At 41.7% G+C, this 26,052-nt stretch overlaps 1 protein-coding gene across 1 annotated transcript; it reads right to left on the bottom strand.

Moving 5' to 3' along the window:
• Positions 1-780: 780 nt before the first annotated feature.
• On the bottom strand, positions 781-22,826 carry LOC128687697 (zwei Ig domain protein zig-8; the record flags this gene model as incomplete). The annotated part of the gene is given in 6 exon segments (XM_053775292.2): positions 781-1,156; positions 1,425-1,554; positions 9,255-9,409; positions 9,902-10,010; positions 17,765-17,866; positions 22,739-22,826. Coding segments are annotated over 6 exon segments (694 nt in total), but the record flags the coding sequence as incomplete, so codon positions are not given.
• Positions 22,827-26,052: the final 3,226 nt, after the last annotated feature.

The following is a 26,052-nucleotide window of genomic DNA, read 5'->3' as shown; positions in this document are numbered from 1 at the left end:
CTGGAGGCAGTGGAGATGTTATGTCTGAGGGCAATGTGTGGTGTGAATATAATGCAGAGAATTCGTAGTTTGGAAATTAGGAGGAGGTGCGGGATTACCAAAACTATTATCGAGAGGGCTGAGGAGGGGTTGTTGAGGTGGCTCAGACATGTACAGAGGATGGAACAAAATAAATGACTTCGAGAGTGTATAAATCTGTAGTGGAGGGATGGCAGGGTAGGGGTCGGCCTAGGAAAGGTTGGAGAGAGGGGATAAAGAAGGTTTTGTGTACGAGGGGCTTGGGTTTCCAGCAAGCATGCATGAGTGTGTTTGATAGGAGGGAACAGAGACAAATGGTTTTTAGGACTCGACGTGCTGTTGGAGTGTGAGCAAGGCAACATTTGTGAAGGGATTCAGGGAAACCGGTTACTCAGACTTGAGTCCTGGAGATGGAAAGTACAGTGTCGGCACTCTGAAGGAGGGGTGTTAATGTTGCAGTTTTATAACTGCAGTGTAAGTGCTCCTCTGGCAAGACAGTGATGGAGTGAATGATGATGAAAGTGTTTCTTTTTTTTTTTGGGGCCACCCTGCCTTGGCGGGAGACAGCCGATGTGTTAATAATATATATATATATATATATATATATATATATATATATATATATATATATATATATATATATATATATGCATATTTTGAAATCACCTGTTTACTGTGATCTTATTGCATATATATATATATATATATATATATATATATATATATATATATATATATATATATATATATATATATATATGGATTACATTGCGCAGAAATACAAAAATGATCATAACTGTAAGTCATATTGCATTTTGAGGGAAGAATTGAAAATAATCTTTATATTTTACATGAGATATTTTGATCTGTGATGAGCATTATTTATAACGACTGAATTTTTATGCTGTTCCGTTAGTATCTGTATGCAAATTATATATACGGAACGTGTCTTAATGCTACTGTACATACACGTAGATGGACTAAACGAGACACTAACTCTCTTGTTGCCTCTTCCACCTACACGTCTATCACGAGAGGTGGTGACAGAAAGGAGATACAAGGGTCAACAGCAGCATCAACAGCCACTTGGCTCGCCTCTCACTCCCTCCTGATACTTGCATGGCCGCTGGAGCCTCACCTGAGCAAGAAAGAAAGAAAGCTTAATTATGCATCACTGAAATTTTAATAACCAACACGGATAGACTTTTCTGCCAGTGGGTTAGCACAGGTCTTAAAAAGGGTTACTTTCTAACACTCCTCATAATGTAGCAACTGTAGACTTGCAGTGATCACCAATTGTGTTACAACACTGCCGTTTGTAAAGAGAGCAACCCACTATATGTAATTAAGGATGGGAGGGCACTTGCAGGCACACAGTAGTAGCGTGATGGAGGAGGATGACGTACCATCTATAATGTGTAGCGTGATGGAGGCTGGGATGGCGTTGGCAGGTACACAGGTGTAGTTACCAGAGTGGCTGCGTACTACACCCTCTAGCGTCAACACACTTCCGTCCTTCGTCTTATGCACGGACACCTGCAAAATAAACACTTGTCGGTGTGGGCACATGTTGCTTGCATCCACCTACCAGGGTGGGCATCTATTGTTTATGTACTGAGAGAGATACAGTGCATTATGCTAGACACGAATATTTGAGACAATATCTGAGATAATATCTCAGATAATACGTGGGTTGATGAAGTATTTCTTAAGTTTAGATTTCGTCAGATGGTTCTCCTGGCGTAACGTTTTCTTACTCTGTGCACACATTAAACCACAACTTGTCGGTGTTTACAAAAACAAAGTTCATTGTGGAGAAAATTTCTCCAGGAGGGGGGTATCAGCCCCTTTCAGCCCCTTCAGCCCCTTTCAGCCCTGAGGGGCCCAGCCCTCTCAGAAGGGGCAAATATCTTGTTTACTGCTACAGTGAGTAATTGACCCCAGATGCAGTACCAGTATGTGACGTGGCTCGACGCTCCGTGCGGTCCTGTGTTGCAAAGTGTAGCTTAATAAAAGACAGTTCATCTCTTACCTTAGCAGGACAATTAAGGAAAATCCTGCTCCCACTTTATTTCCATAGTAAAGATAGTGGACATTGTTGTCTATGCTTAAGACAGCAAGAATCAAACATTCTGCTTTGCTTCATCGAGGAAGTGGCAAGGAAGCAGAAGTACTAGGTCAGCTTTTCCTTTGTGCTAGGGGAGTAACGGCGTGGGGCGCTGTGGCGTCTTCAGATTACTTTTGACTCTACTGAGAGTGACACTGACGTCAGGATAAACAGCAAAGAACACTGATCTGTGCATTAGTGTGAACAAAGTGTCTCATAAAACACAATAAACACTTAAGAGAAGTGTGATCAGCTTCTTTAGTGATAAGTTTGTGAACAATAAAGAAAAATCTTGTGGAACATAGTGTACCAGTGTGCGTATTCCTAGACTATGGAAGACGTGGACATCCAAGGACACTTCAGCTTCCATCAAGTCACCGATATCTGTGTGAAGAACACCATAGCTCACGCTACAAGAGCAAGGTAGGTTACGAATTTCTTGTAGTACGGGGGACTGCGCAGTTCTTGAGTCGCAAGGAGTTTGTAATCAACCTATAGTCGGCAGTTAGGTGCGGACTTTTGAGTCCACACAAGTAAGTTTGTCAGCCATCAGTGAATGAAATATGCTGACATAACACCCCCTAGGGGTAATTTATAATCTAGGGGTAATTTATAATCTTACGAATTATAACTCATTTACAGCCCGTTGAGAGATGACTTCGACAGCTTCTCAAGACCTCGTCTGCAGGGGCGGCTGTGCAGGCGATGAGCTGTCTTTCTAAGTTAAGTACAAACTCTTTAAACTTAACTGGTAATGCCATTTCTCAACATTCATTGTTTTCATGCAATAATTTCCGAGTGCCTTATCCAACTGACTTCACTCTCCAACATTAATTACTTGATAGAGCAATTCCTGACCTGCTTGATGTGCTGGTGTGTTTTAGAAATATCTCTTCAGCCTGGAGTCATACCTGGTGTTTCTTACTGTAGGGTTTAAATTAGTTTCGATCTGTGTTTGTCCTGATTTGCTATTTTTTTTAATTGGAGATATTAGTGTCCATGTGATAGCTTGCAAATACCTATTCTGTTTGGTTCAACTCTTCGATACTGATATATAACTCTGTACTATTCCTTCTGTGAGCACTTACAGGAATACTTTCCTTGGATTATGCAGTGACCGAAACTTACCTACTTCTTCAAGTCTTTGCCATTTTCAGTATTTTCTGTCTAGGATCCACAGAGAAAATAATACTTTGGCTTTGTGAGTCAACATTTTTAGCGTTGTTGAGAAACCAAAACAGATCAAGTCTCAAAACACATGAGCATGGTATTCCTTGTGCAGTTGTTAAGGTTATCCCTCGAGTTAATGAGCTGGTTGTCAAAAAAAAGAAAAAAAAAAAAAGAAAAGAAAACAGGCTGAGGCAACTCTTTATTATTAGTATTTAGTGTTCGGTAAATAATTTTGACAATTTTTTTTTTATTATCACATTGGCCGATTCCCACCAAGGCAGGGTGGCCCGAAAAAGAAAAACTTTCACCATCATTCACTCCATCACTGTCTTGCCAGAAGGGTGCTTTACACTACAGTTTTTAAACTGCAACATTAGCACCCCTCCTTCAGAGTGCAGGCACTGTACTTCCCATCTCCAGGACTCAAGTCCGGCCTGCCGGTTTCCCTGAACCCCTTCATAAATGTTACTTTGCTCACACTCCAACAGCACGTCAAGTATTAAAAACCATTTGTCTCCATTCACTCCTATCAAACACGCTCATGCATACCTGCTGGAAGTCCAAGCCCCTCGCACACAAAACCTCCTTTACCCCCTCTCTCCAACCTTTCCTAGGCCGACCCCTACCCCGCCTTCCTTCCACTACAGACTGATACACTCTTGAAGTCATTCTGTTTCGCTCCATTCTCTCTACATGTCCGAACCACCTCAACAACCCTTCCTCAGCCCTCTGGACAACAGTTTTGGTAATCCCGCACCTCCTCCTAACTTCCAAACTACGAATTCTCTGCATTATATTCACACCACACATTGCCCTCAGACATGACATCTCCACTGCCTCCAGCCTTCTCCTCGCTGCAACATTCATCACCCATGCTTCACACCCATATAAGAGCGTTGGTAAAACTATACTCTCATACATTCCCCTCTTTGCCTCCAAGGACAAAGTTCTTTGTCTCCACAGACTCCTAAGTGCACCACTCACTCTTTTTCCCTCATCAATTCTATGATTCACCTCATCTTTCATAGACCCATCCGCTGACACGTCCACTCCCAAATATCTGAATACATTCACCTCCTCCATACTCTCTCCCTCCAATCTGATATTCAATCTTTCATCACCTAATCTTTTTGTTATCCTCATAACCTTACTCTTTCCTGTATTCACCTTTAATTTTCTTCTTTTGCACACCCTACCAAATTCATCCACCAATCTCTGCAACTTCTCTTCAGAATCTCCCAAGAGCAAATTTTGTATTTTATAAATACCCTGAGTTAAAGTTGTCGATGTTATCATTAGTTTAAAATCTATAATCTATAATCTCTACACATAAAATAAAATCAATATTTTATCAATTTCTGATCCTTAATTTTTAGGGGCACATTGGAACCTGTCAGAATATCCAAGTGTACAGAGAAGCAACAAGGTTGGGAACCCCTGTGTTCTATACGGATAAAACAAGTGATTCTTGAAACATTTCCGCAATAAAGATACCTAGATATTGCCGGCATATCATTAAAATATCTAATATTATTCTATGGACTTATATTTGCAGATCAGCAGAGGCAGGAAGACACCTGGTTGCCTCTCTATACCGAAGGTTCAATATCATAAGTTCCCCACTTTTATTAATACCAGGTATTCCCAGGGGTTTGTTTACATTCAACACTCGCATTATCCTGATTTGAAATTCCAGTGTTTTCCTAAAGAGGTTCTCAACCAATACCCTGAAAAGCTTTGGGTCGTAAGATATCCTTAGGGTACGTATATTCTTTTTCTAGTATAATGGCGCCTCAACACCTCGGCTGGAAGCCGTGACTCACACCTCCTCTTGTGTCTTAATGGTCCCATAATCTTAAATAATCTTGCTATTTTTTTTACCCACACGCATTCGGTTATCAGACGCAGGTAATATTATGTTGAGGAAAGTTACATGATCACTTAGTGGTGTTATCAAGAGTATTAGACAATGATAAGTGACGGTGAATAATAATCATTGAGACGATAAGCTTGTTTAATCTTGTTATTACTAAAAGTTATGATCACAAGCATTTTTCGGATCCTGTAATAGATAACTTAGGAAGGTCTGTAGAAGAGGAGGAGGATGTGTAGACGGGAGTGGGAAATAGAGGGGAAGGGGTGTGTGTAGAATGGTGAATGAATGAGGAGTGTGTATGAGCAATGGAAAGAAGAGATAAAGGAGAGAAGGTGAAGAGTACATAGGGGAGAGAGAGAGAGAGAGAGAGAGAGAGAGAGAGAGAGAGAGAGAGAGAGAGAGAGAGAGAGAGAGAGAGAGAGAGAGAGAGAGAGAGAGAGGGGGGAAGGGAGAGAGAGAGAAAGTAGACTGGATAGGGGAGATGAGAGTGAAAGGGACAGAGGAGGAGGAAGAGAGAAATAGAGCTTGTAGGAAGGAGAGGAAGGAGAGATGGGTCATGTGGAGAAATAAACTGAATAAACTTACTTACTTACTTACTTACTTACTTACTTACTAAATATGAATGGGTTGGTACAGAGAAGCACTACACTGTCATGGGCTGGTACAGTGAAGCACTACACTGTCACGGGCTGGTACAGTGAAGCACTACACTGTAATGGGCTGGTACAGTGAAGCACTACACTGTCATGGGCTGGTAGAGTGAAGCACTACACTGCCACGGGCTGGTACAGTGAAACACTACACTGTCATGGGCTGGTACAGTGAAGCACTACACTGTCATGGGCTGGTACAGTGAAGCACTACACTGTCATGGGCTGGTACAGTAAAGCACTACACTGTCATGGGCTGGTACAGTGAAGCACTACACTGTCATGGGCTGATACAGTGAAGCACTACACTGTCATGGGCTGGTACAGTGAAGCACTACACTGTCATGGGCTGGTACAGTGAAGCACTACACTGTCATGGGCTGGTACAGTGAAGCACTACACTGTCATGGGCTGGTACAGTGAACTACACTGTCATGGGCTGGTACAGTGAAGCACTACACTGTCATGGGCTGGTGCAGTGAAGCACTACACTGTCATGGGCTGGTACAGTGAAGCACTACACTGTCATGGGCTGGTGCAGTGAAGCACTACACTGTCATGGGCTGGTACACTACACTGTCATGGGCAGGTTCAGTGAAGCACTACACTGTCATGGGCTGGTACAGTGAAGCACTACACTGTCATGGGCTGGTACAGTGAAGCACTACACTGTCATGGGCTGGTACAGTGAAGCACTACACTGTCATGGGCTGGTACAGTGAAGCACTACACTGTCATGGGCTGATACAGTGAAGCACTACACTGTCATGGGCTGGTACAGTGAAGCACTACACTGTCATGGGCTGGTACAGTGAAGCACTACACTGTCATGGGCTGGTACAGTGAAGCACTACACTGTCATGGGCTGGTACAGTGAAGCACTACACTGTCATGGGCTGGTACAGTGAAGCACTACACTGTCATGGGCTGGTACAGTGAAGCACTACACTGTCATGGGCTGGAACAGTGAAGCACTACACTGTCATGGGCTGGTACAATGAAGCACTACACTGTCTTGGGCTGGTACAGTGAAGCACTATACTGTCATGGGCTGGTACAGTGAAGCACTACACTTACATGGGCTGGTGAAGTGAAGCACTACACTGTCATGGGCTGGTACAGTGAAGCACTACACTGTCATGGGCTGGTACAGTGAAGCACTACACTGTCATGGGCTGGTACAGTGAAGCACTACACTGTCATGGGCTGGAACAGTGAAGCACTACACTGTCATGGGCTGGTACAATGAAGCACTACACTGTCTTGGGCTGGTACAGTGAAGCACTACACTGTCATGGGCTGGTACAGTGAAGCACTACACTGTCATGGGCTGGTACAGTGAAGCACTACACTGTCATGGGCTGGTACAGTGAAGCACTACACTGTCATGGGCTGGTACAGTGAAGCACTACACTGTCATGGGCTGGAACAGTGAAGCACTACACTGTCATGGGCTGGTACAGTGAAGTACTACACTGTCATGGGCTGGTACAGTGAAGCACTACACTTTCATGGACTGGCAGTTCATTATTGTTACATTCTCTCGTCTGATGCTGTTTCTTGTCTTCAGAAGGTCAATCAAGACCTAGAAAAACATCTATGTTTATGTATGATGTCTGGAGTGCTGTTTTATGTATGATGTCTGGAGTGCTGTTTTATGTATGATGTCTGGAGTGCTGTTTTATGTATGATGTCTGGAGTGCTGTTTTATGTATGATGTCTGGAGTGCTGTTTTATGTATGATGTTTGGAGTGCTGTTTTATGTATGATGTCTGGAGTGCTGTTTTATGTATGATGTCTGGAGTGCTGTTTTATGTATGATGTCCGGAGTGCTGTTTTATGTATGATGTCTGGAGTGCTGTTTTATGTATGATGTTTGGAGTGCTGTTTTATGTATGATGTCTGGAGTGCTGTTTTATGTATGATGTCTGGAGTGCTGTTTTATGTATGATGTCCGGAGTGCTGTTTTATGTATGATGTCTGGAGTGCTGTTTTATGTATGATGTCTGGAGTGCTGTTTTATGTATGATGTCTGGAGTGCTGTTTTATGTATGATGTCTGGAGTGCTGTTTTATGTATGATGTTTGGAGTGCTGTTTTATGTATGATGTCTGGAGTGCTGTTTTATGTATGATGTTTGGAGTGCTGTTTTATGTATGATGTCTGGAGTGCTGTTTTATGTATGATGTCTGGAGTGCTGTTTTATGTATGATGTCTGGAGTGCTGTTTTATGTATGATGTCTGGAGTGCTGTTTTATGTATGATGTCTGGAGTGCTGTTTTATGTATGATGTCTGGAGTGCTGTTTTATGTATGATGTCTGGAGTGCTGTTTTATGTATGATGTCTGGAGTGCTGTTTTATGTATGATGTCCGGAATGCTGTTTTATGTATGATGTATGGAGTGCTGTTTTATGTATGATGTCTGGAGTGCTGTTTTATGTATGATGTCTGGAGTGCTGTTTTATGTGTGATGTCTGGAATGCTGTTTTATGTATGATGTATGGAGTGCTGTTTTATGTATGATGTCTGGAGTGCTGTTTTATGTATGATGTCTGGAGTGCTGTTTTATGTATGATGTCTGGAGTGCTGTTTTATGTATGATGTCTGGAGTGCTGTTTTTTGTATGATGTCTGGAGTGCTGTTTGATGTATGATGTCTGGAGTGCTGTTTTATGTATGATGTCTGGAGTGCTGTTTTATGTATGATGTCCGGAATGCTGTTTTATGTATGATGTATGGAGTGCTGTTTTATGTATGATGTCTGGAGTGCTGTTTTATGTGTGATGTCTGGAATGCTGTTTTATGTATGATGTATGGAGTGCTGTTTTATGTATGATGTCTGGAGTGCTGTTTTATGTATGATGTCTGGAGTGCTGTTTTATGTATGATGTCTGGAGTGCTGTTTGATGTATGATGTCTGGAGTGCTGTTTGATGTATGATGTCTGGAGTGCTGTTTTATGTATGATGTCTGGAGTGTTGTTTTATGTATGATGTCTGGAATGCTGTTTTATGTATGATGTATGGAGTGCTGTTTTATGTATGAAATGAATCTTATCCACCATGATGGTCATATTATCAAGATGATCATATTATTATGGTGATCATATTATCATGATGATCATATTATTATGATGGTCATATTATGATGGCCATATCATGATGATGATCACATCATCATCATGATCATATTATCATGATGGTCATATTATCAAGGCGATCTGATGGTTTCACAAGCCACCCCTGTTACTACCATCATGAGAGTGTGATCCACCTGTCTGTGTACAGAACTGTCATTCACCTGTCTGTGTACAGGACTGTCATCCACCTGCCTGTGGCCAGGAGTGTCATCCACTTGTCTGTGGCCATGACTGTCACCCCCCTGTCTTGCTCGTGTCTCTTACCCACCTCTCTGGTTCTCTTAAGTGTCACTCACCTGTCTGTTGGTGTCAAAGTTGATCATGGTGCGATTGTGGTACCAGAAGACGTAGAGAGGTGGCTGTGTGTGGTGACGGAGAGTACAGTTGAGTACCACTGAGCTGCCCTCCTCAACATACCTCTCTGCTCCACCTGGGATCTCTGCTGAGGCTTCTGTGTGTGGTGAAGCAAAGACCTGGATTATACTGTCTCTGACGTACATGTTCTCTGTCTCTCTCTCTCTCTCTCTCTCTCTCTCTCCACACACACACATACACACATATCTCATCCCTGTATAGATCATAGCGTACAGTTGGCTGTGGAACATATTTTAACAATTTATCCTCAGATTGAGTCTGTCCGCCATCCTCATGACTTGTACAATTACCGAGGTACCTGTAGGGACCTCGGGGGAACTTTCTGAAATACATAATTTAATGGAGTTATTATCTAATGCTGGTTATTTTAAATTGGAATGATAGTATTTATTTGTTAAGCGTTCATTTCATTTCTTCTTTTTGTTAATTTTTTCCTTGTTCTAGTGTAATGATTATATTTTGTCATGGCTGTAAGAGTTGAGAGAAGCCACAGTGCTAGTGAAATGTTACTATTACTACTACTACTACTATTACTACTACTACTTCTCTTACTACTACTCTCTCATACCTGTGATAGAGAGTGTAGATATAAACACCATGGGAGGATGAGTGGACAGTTGACAAACATACTGGCCGGCGTCCCTGGCCTGGGCGTACCGCAGGTGGAGTCTCCACTCCTGTCCGAACATAACCGGTGTTAACACATGGAGGGTCTAGCAAAGTTCACTTTATCCTCTGTCATCGGGATGATTTTCGTTCAAAGAGCGTCATTTTACAGTAAAAATGCCATTTTTATATATGTAAAAGGAGACTAACACCCAGGTACCTACTTACTGCTAGGTGAACAGTGACAGCAGTTGTCGTTGTCCTAATACACACCAAGACTGAGGGACTGACCACCTCAAACTTCTTCAAGGCTGAGGGACTGACTCCCCTCAAATTTCTTCAAGGATATGGAACTGACCCCCCCCCCTCAAACTTACTACCTCAAGACTGAGGGACTGACCCCCCTCAAATTTCTTGAAGGATGAGGGACTGACGCCCCTCAAATTTCTTCAAGGATGAGGGACTGACCCCCCTCAAACTTACTACTTCAAGACTGAGGGACTGACCACCTCAAGCTTTTTCAAGGCTGAAGGACTTACTACCTCCAACTCACTTTTCCAAGGCTGAGAGACTGACCAGGTAAAAAAAAAACTTTAAGGCTAAAGGATTGACCACCTCAAACTTCTTCACTGCTGAGAGACTGATCATACTATTCCCACAACTCCACTGTTTCTATAGTCTCATCTTGATTTCGACTGTAAAATCCTTTCGTGCAGGCGACACCTCTCCAATAAAGCTACCAAACTGTTGCACGTGTCTCACTCATTAAATTTTAATTTTTTTCGTACCAATAATATAAAAAAAAAACCTCGGGTGACTTATGGTAGAGAGGAAATAAGATTTGTCACTATTGACTAAGGATGTGAATTTCTGAAAAAAAAAATAAAGATAAATAAACGTCTTACTAGAGATTTTAAAGATAATGCAGTAGGTAGAGAAAGAAGGAAGAAGGGAAATAATAGCAATATCTTACCGTCTGCCACATAAACAGCAGCAGTTTACTGTTTGCCACATTAATAGTAATATCTTACTGTCTGCCACAATAATAGCAGTAGCTTATTCTCTGCCATAATAATAGTTATATTTTACTGTCTGCCACAGTAATTGCTTAATGTCTACCACGATAACAGCTTACTGTCTGCCACATAGCACAGACGACCGGACATTGAGAAGATAATCTCGCTGCAATATTCATTCCAGACAAAGTCGCAAGAAAAGCGAAGAAAATGAAGGCAAAACTACTAATCATGGGAGACTTTGTTGATAATTATAATTACCGGGAGAATTTTAAATTACATGAAGGAGAGAAACGCGAAGAGATGAACTGATTTCAGCAGTAATGGGAAGATTTTTGGCACAGCTATTAGAGGAGGTTCGAAGTTACTAATGAGGATGGACCAGTATGTTTACTGGTGAGGATGTACCAGTATGTTTACTGGTTAGGATGGACCAGTATGTTTACTGGTGAGGATGTACCAGTATGTTTACTGGTGAGGATGGACCAGTATGTTTACTGGTGAGGATGTACCAGCATGTTTACTGGTTAGGATGGACCAGTATGTTTACTGGTGAGGATGTACCAGTATGTTTACTGGTGAGGATGGACCAGCATGTTTACTGGTGAGGATGGACCAGTATGTTTATTGGTGAGGATGTACCAGTATGTTTACTGGTGAGGATGGACCAGCATATTTACTGGTGAGGATGTACCAGAATGTTTACTGGTGAGGATGTACCAGTATGTTTACTGGTGAGGATGTGCCAGTATGTTTACTGGTGAGGATGGACCAGTATTTTTACTGGTGAGGATGGACCAGTATTTTTACTGGTGAGGATGTACCAGTATGTTTACTGGTGAGGATGGATCAGTATATTTACTGGTGAGGATGTACCAGAATGTTTACTGGTGAGGATGTACGAGTATGTTTACTGGTGAGGATGTACCAGTATGTTTACTGGTGAGGATGGACCAGTATGTTTACTGGTGAGGATGTACAAGTATGTTTACTGGTGAGGATGTACCAGTATGTTTACTGGTGAGGATGTACCAGTATGTTTACTGGTGAGGATGTACCAGCATGTTTACTGGTGAGGATGTACCAGTATGTTTACTGGTGAGGATGGATCAGTATGTTTACTGGTGAGGATGTACCAGTATGTTTACTGGTGAGGATGGACCAGTATGTTTACTGGTGAGTATGTACCAGTATGTTTACTGGTGAGGATGTACCAGTATGTTTAATGGTGAGGATGGACCAGTATGTTTACTGGTGAGGATGTACCAGTATGTTTACTGGTGTGGATAGACAAGTATGTTTACTGGTGAGGATGTACCAGTATGTTTACTGGTGAGGATGAACCAGTATGTTTACTGGTGAGTATGGACCAGTATGTTTACTGGTGAGTATGGACCAGTATGTTTACTGGTGAGGATGGACCAGTATGTTTACTGGTGAGGATGGACCATTATGTTTACTGGTGAGGATGTACCAGTATGGTTACTGGTGAGGATGGACCAGTATGTTTACTGGTGAGGATGTACCAGTATGTTTGCTGGTGAGGATGTACCAGTATGTTTGCTGGTGAGGATGTACCAGCATGTTTACTGGTGAGGATGTACCAGTATGTTTACTGGTGAGGATGGACCAGTATGTTTACTGGAGAGTATGGACCAGTATGTTTACTGGTGAGGATGGACCAGTATGTTTACTGGTGAGGATGGACCAGTATGTTTACTGGTTAGGATGGACCAGTTTGGTTACTGGTGAGGATGGACCAGTATGTTTACTGATGACGATGGACCAGTATGTTTACTGGTGAGGATGTACCAATATGGTTACTGGTGAGGACGGACCAGTATGTTTACTGGTGAGAATGTACCAGTATGTTTACTGGTGAGGATGGACCAGTATGTTTACTGGTGAGGATGGACCAGTATGTTTACTGTTGAGGATGGACCAGTATGGTTACTGGTGAGGATGGACCAGTATGTTTACTGGTGAGGACGTATCAGTATGGTTACTGTTGAGGATGGACCAGTATGTTTACTGGTGAGAATGGACTAGTATGGTTACTGGTGAGGATGTACCAGTATGTTTACTTGTGAGGATGTACCAGTATGTTTACTGGTGTGGATGTACCAGTATGTTTACTGGTGAGGATGGACCAATGTGTTTACTGGTGAGGATGTACCAGTATGTTTACTGGTGAGGATGGACCAGTATGTTTACTGGTGAGGATGGACCAGTATGTTTACTGGTGAGGATGTACCAGTATGTTTACTGGTGAGGATGAACCAGTATGTTTACTAGTGAGGATGAACCAGTATGGTTACTGGTGAGGTTGTACCAGTATATTTACTGGTGAGGATGGACCAGTATGGTTACTGGTGAGGCTGTACCAGTATATTTACTGGTGAGGCTGTACCAGTATATTTACTGGTGAGGATGTACCAGTATACCTACTGGTGAGGATGTACCGGTATGGTTACTGGTGAGGATGTACCAGTATGTTTACTGGTGAGGATGGACCAGTATGTTTACTGGAGAGGATGGACCAGTATGGCTACTGGTGAGGATGGACCAGTATGGTTACTGGTGAGGATGGACCAGTAAGGTTACTGGTGAGGATGGACCGGTATGTTTACTGGTGAGGATGGACCAGTATGTTTACTGGAGATGATGGACCAGTATGGTTACTTGTGAGGATGTACCAGTATGGTTACTGGTGAGGATGGACCAGTACGTTTACTGGTGAGGATGGACCAGTATGTTTACTGGAGAGTATGGACCAGTATGGCTACTGGTGATAATGGACCAGTATGGTTACTGGTGAGGATGGACCAGTAAGGTTACTGGTGAGGATGGACCTGTATGTTTTCTGGTGAGGATGGATTAGTATGGTTACTAGTGAGGATGGACCAGTATGTTTACTGGTGAGGATCGATCAGTATGTTTACTGGAGAGTATGGACCAGTATGGTTACAGGTAAGGATAGACCAGTAAGGTTACTGGTTAGGATGGACCTGTATGTTTTCTGGTGAGGATGGACTAGTATGGTTACTAGTGAGGATGGACCAGTATGTTTACTGGTGAGGATGGATCAGTATGTTTACTGGAGAGGATGGACCAGTATGGTTTCTGGTGAGGATGGACCTGTATGTTTACTCGTGAGGATGTACCAGCATGTTTACTGGTGAGAATGGACCAGTATGGTTACTGGTGAGGATGGACCAGTATGGTTACTGGTGAGGATGTACCAGTAAGTTTACTGGTGAGGATGTACCAGTATGTTTACTGGTGAGGATTGACCAGTATATTTACTGGTGAGGATGGACCAGTATGTTTACTGGTGAGGATGTACCATTATGTTTACTGGTGAGGATGGACTAGTAAGGTTACTGGTGAAGATGAACCAGGAACGCTGGATTTCCTTGAACCAAATACATTATATATTTATTCGGTGCTCAGGTTTAGAACCACAAGTCTTGTAATCATCCTCGCTAGCTGTAAGGAAAGCAGAGCCATCTAGTGGTGTCATGCGGCCCTAAATCACCTGGTGACTCATTGGTAGTCTCTAGCCTTCTAACTTTCTCAGAGAGGGAGTAGAGTTGGCAGACTGTTTTGATTACCACAACCGTGGTAGTTGTTCCAGTCAACCAGACACTCTCAGACTATCAACTAGGGCAGTGGTTCCCAAACTGGGGGTAAATTACCCCCTGGGGGTAATTTAACCATTTTTGGGGGGTAATGGAGGGGTGACAGAAAAAAAGTTATGAATTCTGAAAATCAAGAAAACAATGCGGTACCCGGTATGAGGATTATTGTTAACTTTGTCTTAGTATATAAAGTTGTAAAGTAAACCTATTATAAGTAAGTAATAAAGTTAAACCAAATAACAATAAACATCAAAAACTAATATACAGTATTAGAAAAGAACAAATATATAGCTAAGTGTGTGGAAACCCAAAAGTATTTTGACAAGTATGCTTCAGGACAAAAGTCACTCAGTAGCCCAGATCGACCTGTCCAGTACGCGTCACTCACTTCCTGAGGCTGCCTCTATTTCACACTGTCGGTTTATCTGTGAGCATCAGCCGAGGTAGACATAAGCTGGTATGTATGTGTACTGCCCTGTGCAGTATATAGTTAGTATTTACCCACTGTTACTGTGAATTTGTAGCTATTATTAATTTTTTATATAATGTATGTGTGGTTCTTACATTTTCAATGGTTTTGCTAGGATTAGCAGAGTATGCGAGGCTGTATACGTTCACGTTTAGCCATATATATCAATAAAAACAACATTTTGTGAAAGGGGTAACATGCTTTATGTGGCATGTTAAATTGGGTAACAAGCTGAAAAAGTTTGGGAACCACTGAACTAGGGTATATTCCATTGCGATCTGTGTTGTCTGTGAATTGTATTGAAATCTTTGTGCATATGTAAATATTGTACATAGTGATTTAGTAAATGATGAATATACATTACACAACTTGTTTCATTGTTGAATGATATTTGTGATAGTGTTACAAGTCGTTGCTTACAATACAAGCCAGTTATGTAGGCCTACAACACAAGTAATGAAATTCATGACATTGAAGGTTATTCTTACGGTGATTAATGGACCTTGGTATCGGTTCTAATTGTTGTGTTGTTGCTGTGAAAGGGAAGATCATCACTGACTTTTGTAGGATATGCCAGGTATGTGACTATGCAATATTTTCTGAAGGGTAACTACCACATACTCCAAAATCGAAGATCTCTCTGCATTAGGTGCACCAGAGTATCACTGCCAATACTGTGCAACTCCATTAAGAACGCAGAATGCACCAGCCATATTCCTACACCTAATTCACAATGTCATAGAAAGGAGGGAGGGACTTGAATCCTATTTTCATGCCCAGGAAAGTGTTGCTGGCTTCTGTAATGAGTATGTGCAGATATTAGAGTTTTTTTTTATATATATTACAGATGGATAATTGTAAATATCTCTAAATCAAAATTCTGAAAATCATCAAAAATCTTTTTGATCACTTAATGGGACAGGAAATATTGGTATATAGAAATGTTAAAATTCACTCATTTCTAGATTTTAAACCATGCCACGATAAAAAAAATATCAGGAATTGTGCCATAATTTCCGATACTGCAGCCCAGTTAACTTCCCTTACTGTGGCATGTGCTAGGTGCAGCTTTGCAATTGAACTGCATCACACATAACCACATTCCTGCACATCATCTTAAGCTGGCACAATATGTGTAGAGGGTCATTGTCTGCATAGATGTGTGCAGCATCTACACCCAGGAGGCTGCCTACTTATCTCAGGATGAGGGAGAGGGACCCAGGTGAAGCTATCGTACATGCGAAGGTGGTGGGAATAAATGTTAATCCTAAACTACCTTCTGATGTATAATTTATTCTCTCTGTCTACTGACTGTGCTATGAGCTTGTGTCTAACACAGTGAAGTACTGATGGCCCCCTTGAAAGAAACTGTGTTCCTGATACCAGTAAGAAAATATAGTCCATGTGGTCAGTTGTCAGGAAGATATTACGAAGATAGAGGCTGTTGTGTGTAGCTCCAGCACTCACGTCGCCGGATTATGCAAAGCAGTTTGCATTGCAGGTTCTTGCAATAATGGAGCCCCATTATTGCAAGAATCAGACGATGGTGTCTTTCACCTGGTGTCATTCTTATTACCAAAACTTAAGAAGCACCAACAGGTATTTACTAATATTAAGGAAGCATTGGTTCTAGTATTATCAGTAGAGCACTACCAAGTTAACCTCTCATCCATACTGTATACAAGTCAACAGTAACCACATTTGTTCACCTTAGCTTATAGAACAAATTTTTTGTACGCATTGAGCATTTTGCCAGAAGCTATGTATTTTTCATATTTTTCAATGGATGATACATTGTGCTTCTATAAGCAGTGTCTTAGACCTTTGTAAGCCATACTATCCATTGCCTGGTTAGCTCTACTATCCATTATGGTTAATTTTACTATCCATTTTCTGATTAGCTCCACTATCCATTTTCTGGATAGCTCTACTATCCATTTTTGGTATTTATTATTATTTTTTTTTTTACGCAGATCGCTTACATAGGTTAAGAGCTGTTATCGTACCTCAGCTCATTTCAAAGCCCCAGGATGCCACCCACACCAGTCGACTAACACCCCGGTACCTACTTACTACTAGGTGAACAGGACAGCAGGTGTAAGGAATCATGTTCAATGTTTCCACCTATGCCTAGGATCGAACCACGAACAGTTAGTATAGGAGGTGAGTACGCTACCAAACGAGCCACATAGAATGACGTCTGTAGGTGTGTCATTTTATATGTATCTCCTGTAAATCATTGTCAACTGAGGGAAAGAGGAAGACAATTTCACTATCTTTTATGTTTATGCAATGGAGACATCTTACTCTGTTGTGGGAACCAATGGAATAACAGAGCTCTGAGTGTGGTGGTGTAGTGCGTGTGTGTAGAGTATGTTATATATTTTTATCACCCTAAAGGTCATCCACAAATACTCTTCTATCTATACCAGCTGTAAGTATAGAAAATCAAAGACAGTTAGTGGTGGAATGCAGCCCTAGATCTTCTAGTGGCCATTAGATGTGCTATGGTGCTTTGACTTGTCACTCGATCACCTTGTATATGGGAAGTGTTCCAGCTAACTTACAATGCCAGGCCACCAGCTTGTGAATATTCCATTGTGTTATGAGTGACGTAGAGTAGGTGCTTACGTCGATGTATCTGTTATGAATAATGGAAGTACTTACGTTGATGTAAATGTTATGACTGAGGTACTTACGTTAAGGTGTCTGTTGTAGGTAAGGGAGAAGCGGTCGTCCTTGCTGTAGGTCTGGCGACCCACCGTGATGATGTGGTGGTCCCGAAGTCTGATCCATGACACCTGCAAGAAACACAATGTCACAAGTGAGTGAAGTCACACCCGAGTGAATTCACACCTGAGTGAAGTCACACCTGAGTGAAGTCACACCTGAGTGAAGTCACACCTGAGTGAAGTCACACCTGAGTGAAGCCACACCAGTTGTAGGTATCATGGCCTCTTGCTACAGAAGATATCTACCACAGCCTGTCTGCTAACCTATGACCCAACACTTAGGCAAGACCTGCTTCCACTAGTGGGCCCCACCCACTGACAACGATGCCTTCAACAGCAAGACAAAGGCAGTGAACACCTTCAAGGCTGAGGAACTAATTGCTTCATCTACTGTCTCCAGTTTCAACACCAAGGCTACAGTTAATAAGCGGTACATGTGTCTAATTCAACAAACAGGGATATAACTGACTGAGAATCTCCACAGTCTGAAAAAAAAAAAATGCCACACAGAACATCATATCGTTCAGAAATGTTTCTTCTTGAATGAACAATACTGCGAGTGACATTACCAGTCCGTCTCTACCCACCTCTCTCCAGTATACATATATAGTTCCCAGTATCCTCATACTGGAGACTATTCTCCTGTTAACCATTTCTGTGAGAATCCCTAAAGTCCTGATGGATGGAACGTCTTCTGAGTAAAATGTCTTAACCCGCATTTTGTGTCTTCTTAACGTACTCGTCGTTATTAGACCATTGATATATACGTATGCATGTTATTGGAAGGAGTGCAATATGAAAAATTGCTGCTTTAATTAACACGTTTGGTCCCACGCACGTTCAGTTACAAGTGACAGCACAAAACAAAGGTTCCTCCATCTCTCGCCTCGCGAGCGAAACAGGTGCCTAATGAATGAAGGTACAGAAAGGTACCTAATGAATGAAGCTACAGAAAGGGAGGAGAGTGATTTTTTGTATAGCAAACATTCATGTACCTATTACTGTGAGCTGATCCTCCCTTTAATGTTAATGTAAATAGCTCACTTTACCTTATTCCTAGTACACTTCCTTCACTGTAATTGATTTTAACCTTTAAAGTTTAAATAATAAGATATTACAAGGACCCCAATGAAAATAAGTCACTTTGACTTTTTTGGTTATCCTGGTGGGTAATTTACACATATGTTGCCATGCATGATAACTGTGCTTATGTGTACCTGTGGCTGAATAAACTTACCTCGAGGGTCACAGGCGATGCCACAAATTAGCTTTAACTAGAAGTGCTGATGTGAAATTGTTATTGGCTAATAAAACACGATATGCGGTTTATGAGGATTTATTGAGCTTTAATAAAGTTTCAGGTGGACGAAGCGTCACCACAATAAAACCCCATCAACTGCATATTGTCAAATCTTTACAACATAATTGTGCATATATAACTGTGAGGGAAAAGTTCATTAAATAAGGGTGGAAGACTGAATGACTGGTGGAGGAGGTATGACTGGTAGTATGACTGTTTAGAAAGGGGTATGTGAGCAGTTACCTTACCCACCCCCTCACCCATCGGGTGAGAGGCAACAAGGGATCCTAGTGGACTGAGTAGTGTCACTTGGCTTCCTGCTCTCATCAAGTCTGTAAATATAGAGCTCCACTCTTGAATATTTAATGTTTAGTTATCTTTCTTAATTCAATAAACAAGAGTTATACTTTTGTTAGGATTTTTAAGTTTTATCCAGACTTCGATACAGTTACGCTTATAATGTAATATTTAGTCATCATCATTTCTTTTAAAAGTCTTCAGCCTATCATGTGAATGACTCCTGGTGTCAGCCCGCACTGTGCTACTCTGAGGAATTACCCCTTACTCCTTTGGTTGCTGCCTTGCAACTTTGCATAGCTCCTGATGATGCATTGAGAAGTGTGAAAGTACCTGAGCTAAAGCTTTCCACCCCCCATGGAATGTCTTGCATTGTTAAGATCGCCTGTCTGTGAGGATTGTTCCAGGAACAATGACTGGTGCTGGAACTAAAGGGACGATGCTGAAGCTGAAGAAGGTCCAGGAGACTGCTGTGAAAACCATTAACTCTTATTCCTTGTTATCAGACGAATGTGAATCGACCTTCCAAGACCTTCCAATAAAGATAATTTCAATGAGGGCTAGTGTTAACCACACAGTGAAACCAGCCAGTGAAGATATCCCTGCGAAGACCATCTTTACAAAGAAAGTCGAGAATGTCAGGAATGTAGAAACATTGTTTTAGTTGGGGACAGTCAGGTCAGGTTTATGGATATGGCATTATGTCTTAGAGGTAGGAAGAGAAAGAAGAGGGTGTGTTTCCCTAGGTCTGGGAGGGAGAATATTGTTAGCTGCCTGCACATCATAAGACGTAATGGGAACAATCTTATTATCTGTCTCAGTGCTGGAGGCAACAATGTTGGCAGACGTAGGAGTGAGGTCCTGATTAGCAGAAACAGATCAGTGATACACATAATTAGGAAGAAGGGAGGGTACCCTGTGATATATGGCATTTTGCCAAGGAGAGGAGTTGGAAATATATGGTTGTCCAGGGCAACTGATGTCAATTGCTGCCTGGACAAGCACTGCAAGGAAAATGCACTAATGTTCATAGACAACTGGGACCTCTTCTATGACAGAAATGGCATGTATACCAGAGATGGGATTCACTTGTTTAGGCCTGGGGTGGGGGCCCTGGCCAATGCAGTGGAGGGAGTTGTTAGGGCTTTAAACTAAAAAATAGTGGTATGGCTTTTTGTGGGAAAGAACTGAAATCTCACTGTAGTGATATTAAGAATTTTATGGAAACCAGTTATAGGCAGAATGAAGTAGACTTATTGGTTGATATTGGAAAGTCAGTGGCACTGGGTGACAAGTACAGTAATAGAGATAGTGGAAGAACAGAAATGAGCAGGAAGGGAAAAAAGAAGGGTTTCTAAATCAGGTCCTCACTCCTACGTCTGCCAACATCGTTGCCTCCCACATTGAGACAGATAATAGGATTGTTCTCATTACCTCTCATAATAATGTCGAGACGTCTAACAATATCCTCCATCCCAGTCCCAGGAAAACATACCCTCTGCCTCCTCTTCCTGTCTCTAAGACAAAAGGTCCTATCCATAAACTTGACTATTCTCAACTAAAACAATGTTCTTACCGTCACTGACGGTGATTGTCATGACGTTCTCAACAGTGTTTGTTGGGATGCTCTTCAATGGGATGGTCTTCGCTGGGGTGTCTAGGGTCAACTCACACTCCTGTGCCGATGCTGAGAAGGTATTTCTGGCCCCCACAGTAGTCTCCTGGACCTTTCTTAGCTTCAGCTTTGTTCCGTCCTTTCCAACCATCCAGTCATTGGTTTGCTCATTTACACAGCGGCTCACGACAATGTTGTTCCGAGGATAATTATTGCATATTCCCTTCAGTCGTTGAATCTCTCTTCTAGCTTCCATTAATTAACTCTTCCTTAAGCTGAAGATATAGCTGCACGTAGTCGAGGGAAGCCATCATCACACTCTCAGTAAGCTAGGAACGCAGAGCATGCTAGAAATGTGCTCACAGGAGCGAGGTCAACATCCACAGTAAGATCACAGTAAACAGGTGATACCACAATATGCAGAACAACAACTGTGAACAAATAGTGAACTTCCAAGTGCTTTCATGATTTCTCACATTATCAAGGAATTGTAAAATAAGAAGATCAGCAGAAGGCTTATAAGGACGAGACTTCACCTCACGATCAACTTACAGCTCAACCTTTATGATGATGTAGGTCAGGTGGTCAGGGACCTGGCAGACACACTTACATTCTACCCAAGCTTTAAGAGATTAACTTGTCGAATATATCTCAATGTCTTCCCAAATTTTATTAATTATAAATGACTCCAATTTGTATAATCCTACAGCAATATTCATATTAATTTCAAAACTATTTTTTGATGAACCTTGATTCTATTATATATCTCTCAACCATGGATCTGTTTGACATAACTTTCTCGGCTTTTTGAAAATTAATTGGATGGTTAAAATCTCTCAAATGAATAAACAGAGCATTAGACTCTTGTCCACTTCTAATGCTATATTTATGTTATTGAAATCTTAGTTCAACACTTTTTTCAGTTTGACCATTATAAACTTTATCACATTTTTTTTTTTACCCGGAATCTTGTAGATACATCAATCAGCATTTTTAAGGGAATTTTTTTTACTGTATCAAGATTTTTAAATACAACTTTGATATTGAAATTCTTAAGTAAAGAAGGAATATCAAGAAAGTTTTCATGGTGAGGGAGAACCAAAATATTTTTAGTTGAATAAGGTTGTTTATCCTCATTTGAATTGTAAAAAGTATTTCTAGCAATTTTAAAAGATTTATCAATTAAGAATTTTGGTTAATTTAGATCATTAGCTATTTTATAAATTTTCAAAATTTCTTCGTCTATGAACTCTGGGCTGCAAATAGGTAAAGCTCTCGAAAACATTGATGAGAATACAGTAAGTTTAACTCTATCATGATGTGAAGAATAATAGTGCATATAAAAAGTTATTTCTTGGTTTTCTGTAAATTTTAAATTTCAAGTCGTGGTTCCCCTTAATAATTAAAACGTATAGAAAATACAATAAGTTATTTTGTTCAAGCTCAACAGTAAAATTTATTGAATGAGCTAGACTATTTAATTTAACAACGATTAAAGGTTTATATCTGTATTCTTAAGCATTAGATATAAACCATCAACATATCTGTACTACCACTTATCCTTATTAGGAAGGAATTTGTTTGTTAAGCATATATATATATATATATATATATATATATATATATATATATATATATATATATATATATATATATATATATATATATATATATATATATATATATGTATGTATATAATTACTTATTGTATTGTGTGGAAGATACTCACTGTTTCATGGTCTGCCCTGTTGATGATGACACAAGGAAGGTTGGCAGTTGTACCTGCCTGGACGTTCACTACACTGCCGTTCACACCTCTGGTGGTGACTCAGTATTAGTACATTCCTCCTGCACCTGTTGAAACTTTATTAAATGCTTCATTTAGCTCTGATTGTAAACTAATTCAGAGAGTCTCCTGTACAAAATGTTAACTTCTACTGTTTCCCAGATTGCATAGTGTTAGAAGATTTATTGGATAAATCTTAAAATTAACCAGGAAGCCTTTCGAGTATTTTTCTTCTACCGCTAGACGACACTACTGAAGACAAGTATCAAACCATTGTTCACCATTGTTCACTGAAGACAAGTGTCAAACCATTGTTCAAAATGAGTGAATAAATGGATGAGAGGTAACGGAAAATGTCATGAAGAGCTCTGAGCACAACATCACTTTTAACTGAATTAAAAGGATGTGGAAGGTCCAGTTTTATCAGAGATTTTGTGCAACCGAGGTCAGTGATACATGCAAGAACTGCATGACTCACAAAATCGTAATAACACGGCAGAAAACAAACCACGGTACGGATGGGGTTAGTACTCATGGCAAGTGAGTCGTAACACTCCAGGCCAGTGCGTAAGCCACTGGGCCAGCTGGCTATAATAAGATTCATCCAACTAAGTATATTTATGTACCATATTTATACACATGCATTTGTGGCCACAGACGGGTCCTTGCTAACCTTCTTATGATGTATAAATATACCTAGTTGGATGACTCTTATTGTAGCCAGCTGGCCCAGTGGCTTACACGCTGGCCTGCAGTTTTACGACTCACTTGCCATGAGTTCTAACCCCACCTGTATCATGGTCTGGTTTAAGAACTGCATGAGTTGCTGTTTTAAATATTTGTGAAATCCCAAACCTTGTGTGTGTGTGTGTGTGTGTGTGTGTACTCACCTAGTTGTACTCACCTAGTTGAGGTTGCGGGGGTCGAGTCCGAGCTCCTGGCCCCGCCTCTTCACTGATCGCTACTAGGTCACTCTCCCTGAGCCGTGAGCTTTATTATACCTCTGCTTAAAGCTATGTATGGATCCTGCCTCCACTACATCGCTTCCCAAACTATTCCACTTACTGACTACTCTGTGGCTGAAGAAATACTTCCTAACATCCCTGTGATTCATCTGTGTCTTCAGCTTCCAACTGTGCCCCCTTGTTACTGTGTCCAATCTCTGGAACATCCTGTCTTTGTCCACCTTGTCAATTCCTCTCAGTATTTTGTATGTCGTTATCATGTCCCCCCTATCTCTCCTGTCCTCCAGTGTCGTCAGGTTGATTTCCCTTAACCTCTCCTCGTAGGACATACCTCTTAGCTCTGGGACTAGTCTTGTTGCAAACCTTTGCACTTTCTCTAGTTTCTTCACGTGCTTGGCTAGGTGTGGGTTCCAAACTGGTGCCGCATACTCCAATATGGGCCTAACGTACACGGTGTACAGGGTCCTGAATGATTCCTTATTAAGATGTCGGAATGCTGTTCTGAGGTTTGCTAGGCGCCCATATGCTGCAGCAGTTATTTGGTTGATGTGCACTTCAGTAGATGTGCCTGGTGTTATACTCACCCCAAGATCTTTTTTCCTTGAGTGAGGTTTGTAGTCTCTGACCCCCTAGACTGTACTCCGTCTGCGGCCTTCTTTGCCCTTCCCCAATCTTCATGACTTTGCACTTGGTGGGATTGAACTCCAGGAGCCAATTGCTGGACCAGGTCTGCAGCCTGTCCAGATCCCTTTGTAGTTCTGCCTGGTCTTCGATCGAGTGAATTCTTCTCATCAACTTCACGTCATCTGCAAACAGGGACACCTCAGAGTCTATTCCTTCCGTCATGTCGTTCACAAATACCAGAAACAGCACTGGTCCTAGGACTGACCCCTGCGGGACCCCGCTGGTCACAGGTGCCCACTCTGACACCTCGCCACGTACCATGACTCGCTGCTGTCTTCCTGACAAGTATTCCCTGATCCATTGTAGTGCCTTCCCTGTTATCCCTGCTTGGTCCTCCAGTTTTTGCACCAATCTCTTGTGTGGAACTGTGTCAAACGCCTTCTTGCAGTCCAAGAAAATGCAATCCACCCACCCCTCTCTCTCTCTTGTCTTACTGCTGTCTTACTGCTTGTCTTACTGTGTGTGTGTGTGTGTGTGTGTGTGTGTGTGTGTGTGTGTGTGTGTGTGTGTGTGTGTGTGTGTGTGTGTGCGTGTGTGTGTGTACTCATTTATTTATACGGACTAACCTATTTGTGGTTACAAGGGTCGATCACAGCTAGTGGCCTAATCTCTTTGCTGATCGATATTAGGTCCAGTCTCTCCCTGCTATAAGAGCCTTACCATATCTCTTATAAGGCTATGCATGGATCCTGTGTCCACTACTTGACACTTCCTGACAACTGTTCCACTTCCTGACAACTCTTTGACTAAAGAAATACTTCCTGACATCCTTGTGGCTCATCTGAGTTTCCAACTTTCAGTTGTGACCCCTCGTTCCTGTGTCCCATCTCTGAAACACTTTGTCCCTTTCCACCGAGTGAATTCATCTCAGTATTTTATACGCCGTTACCATATTTTTCCTATCCCTCCAGTCCTCCAGTGTCGTCAGGTTGATTTCCCTTAACCTCTCCTCGTAAGACTTACCTTCTCTAGCTCCGGGACTAGTCTTGTTGCCAACCTTTGCATTTTCTCGGAATTTCTTTTTTGATCAGGTGTGGGTTCAATACTGGTGCTGCATACTCCAATATGGGCTTGACATACATGGTGTACAGTGTCTTGAATAACTCCTTACTTAGGTGTCGAAACGCTCTTCTTAGGTTTGCCAGGTGCCCATATGCTGCAGCCTCAGGCGATGTACTCCGTATGATACTCACCCCAAGATCCCTTTTCTTGAGTGAGATTTGCAACCTTTGACCTCCCGACCCCTAGAATGTGCTCTGTCTGCGGTCTTCTTTGATCTTCTCTAAGCTTCATGATTTTGCACTTAGTGGGGTTAAACTCCAGAGACCAGTGGCTGGACCAGGTTTGCAACCTGCCCAGATCTCTTTGTAGTCCTATCTGATCCTCGTCCACTTGAATTTTCATCATTAACTTTACATCGTCTGCGAACAGGGACACCTATGAGTCTGTCCTTCTGTCATTTTATTCACATATACCAGAAACAGCACTGGCCCTAGGACTGACCCTAGTGGAACTCCGCTCGCCACATGTACCCATTCTAACATCTCGTCACGTACCATTACTCGTTGTTTCCTTCTTGTCAGTTATTCTCTGATCAATTGCAATGCC

This window comes from Cherax quadricarinatus, chromosome 11, assembly GCF_038502225.1.
Source record: "Cherax quadricarinatus isolate ZL_2023a chromosome 11, ASM3850222v1, whole genome shotgun sequence".
Taxonomy (NCBI): domain Eukaryota; kingdom Metazoa; phylum Arthropoda; class Malacostraca; order Decapoda; family Parastacidae; genus Cherax; species Cherax quadricarinatus.
Note: the sequence above shows the minus strand (reverse complement) of the source record. Positions and strands in the feature narration are given on the sequence as shown.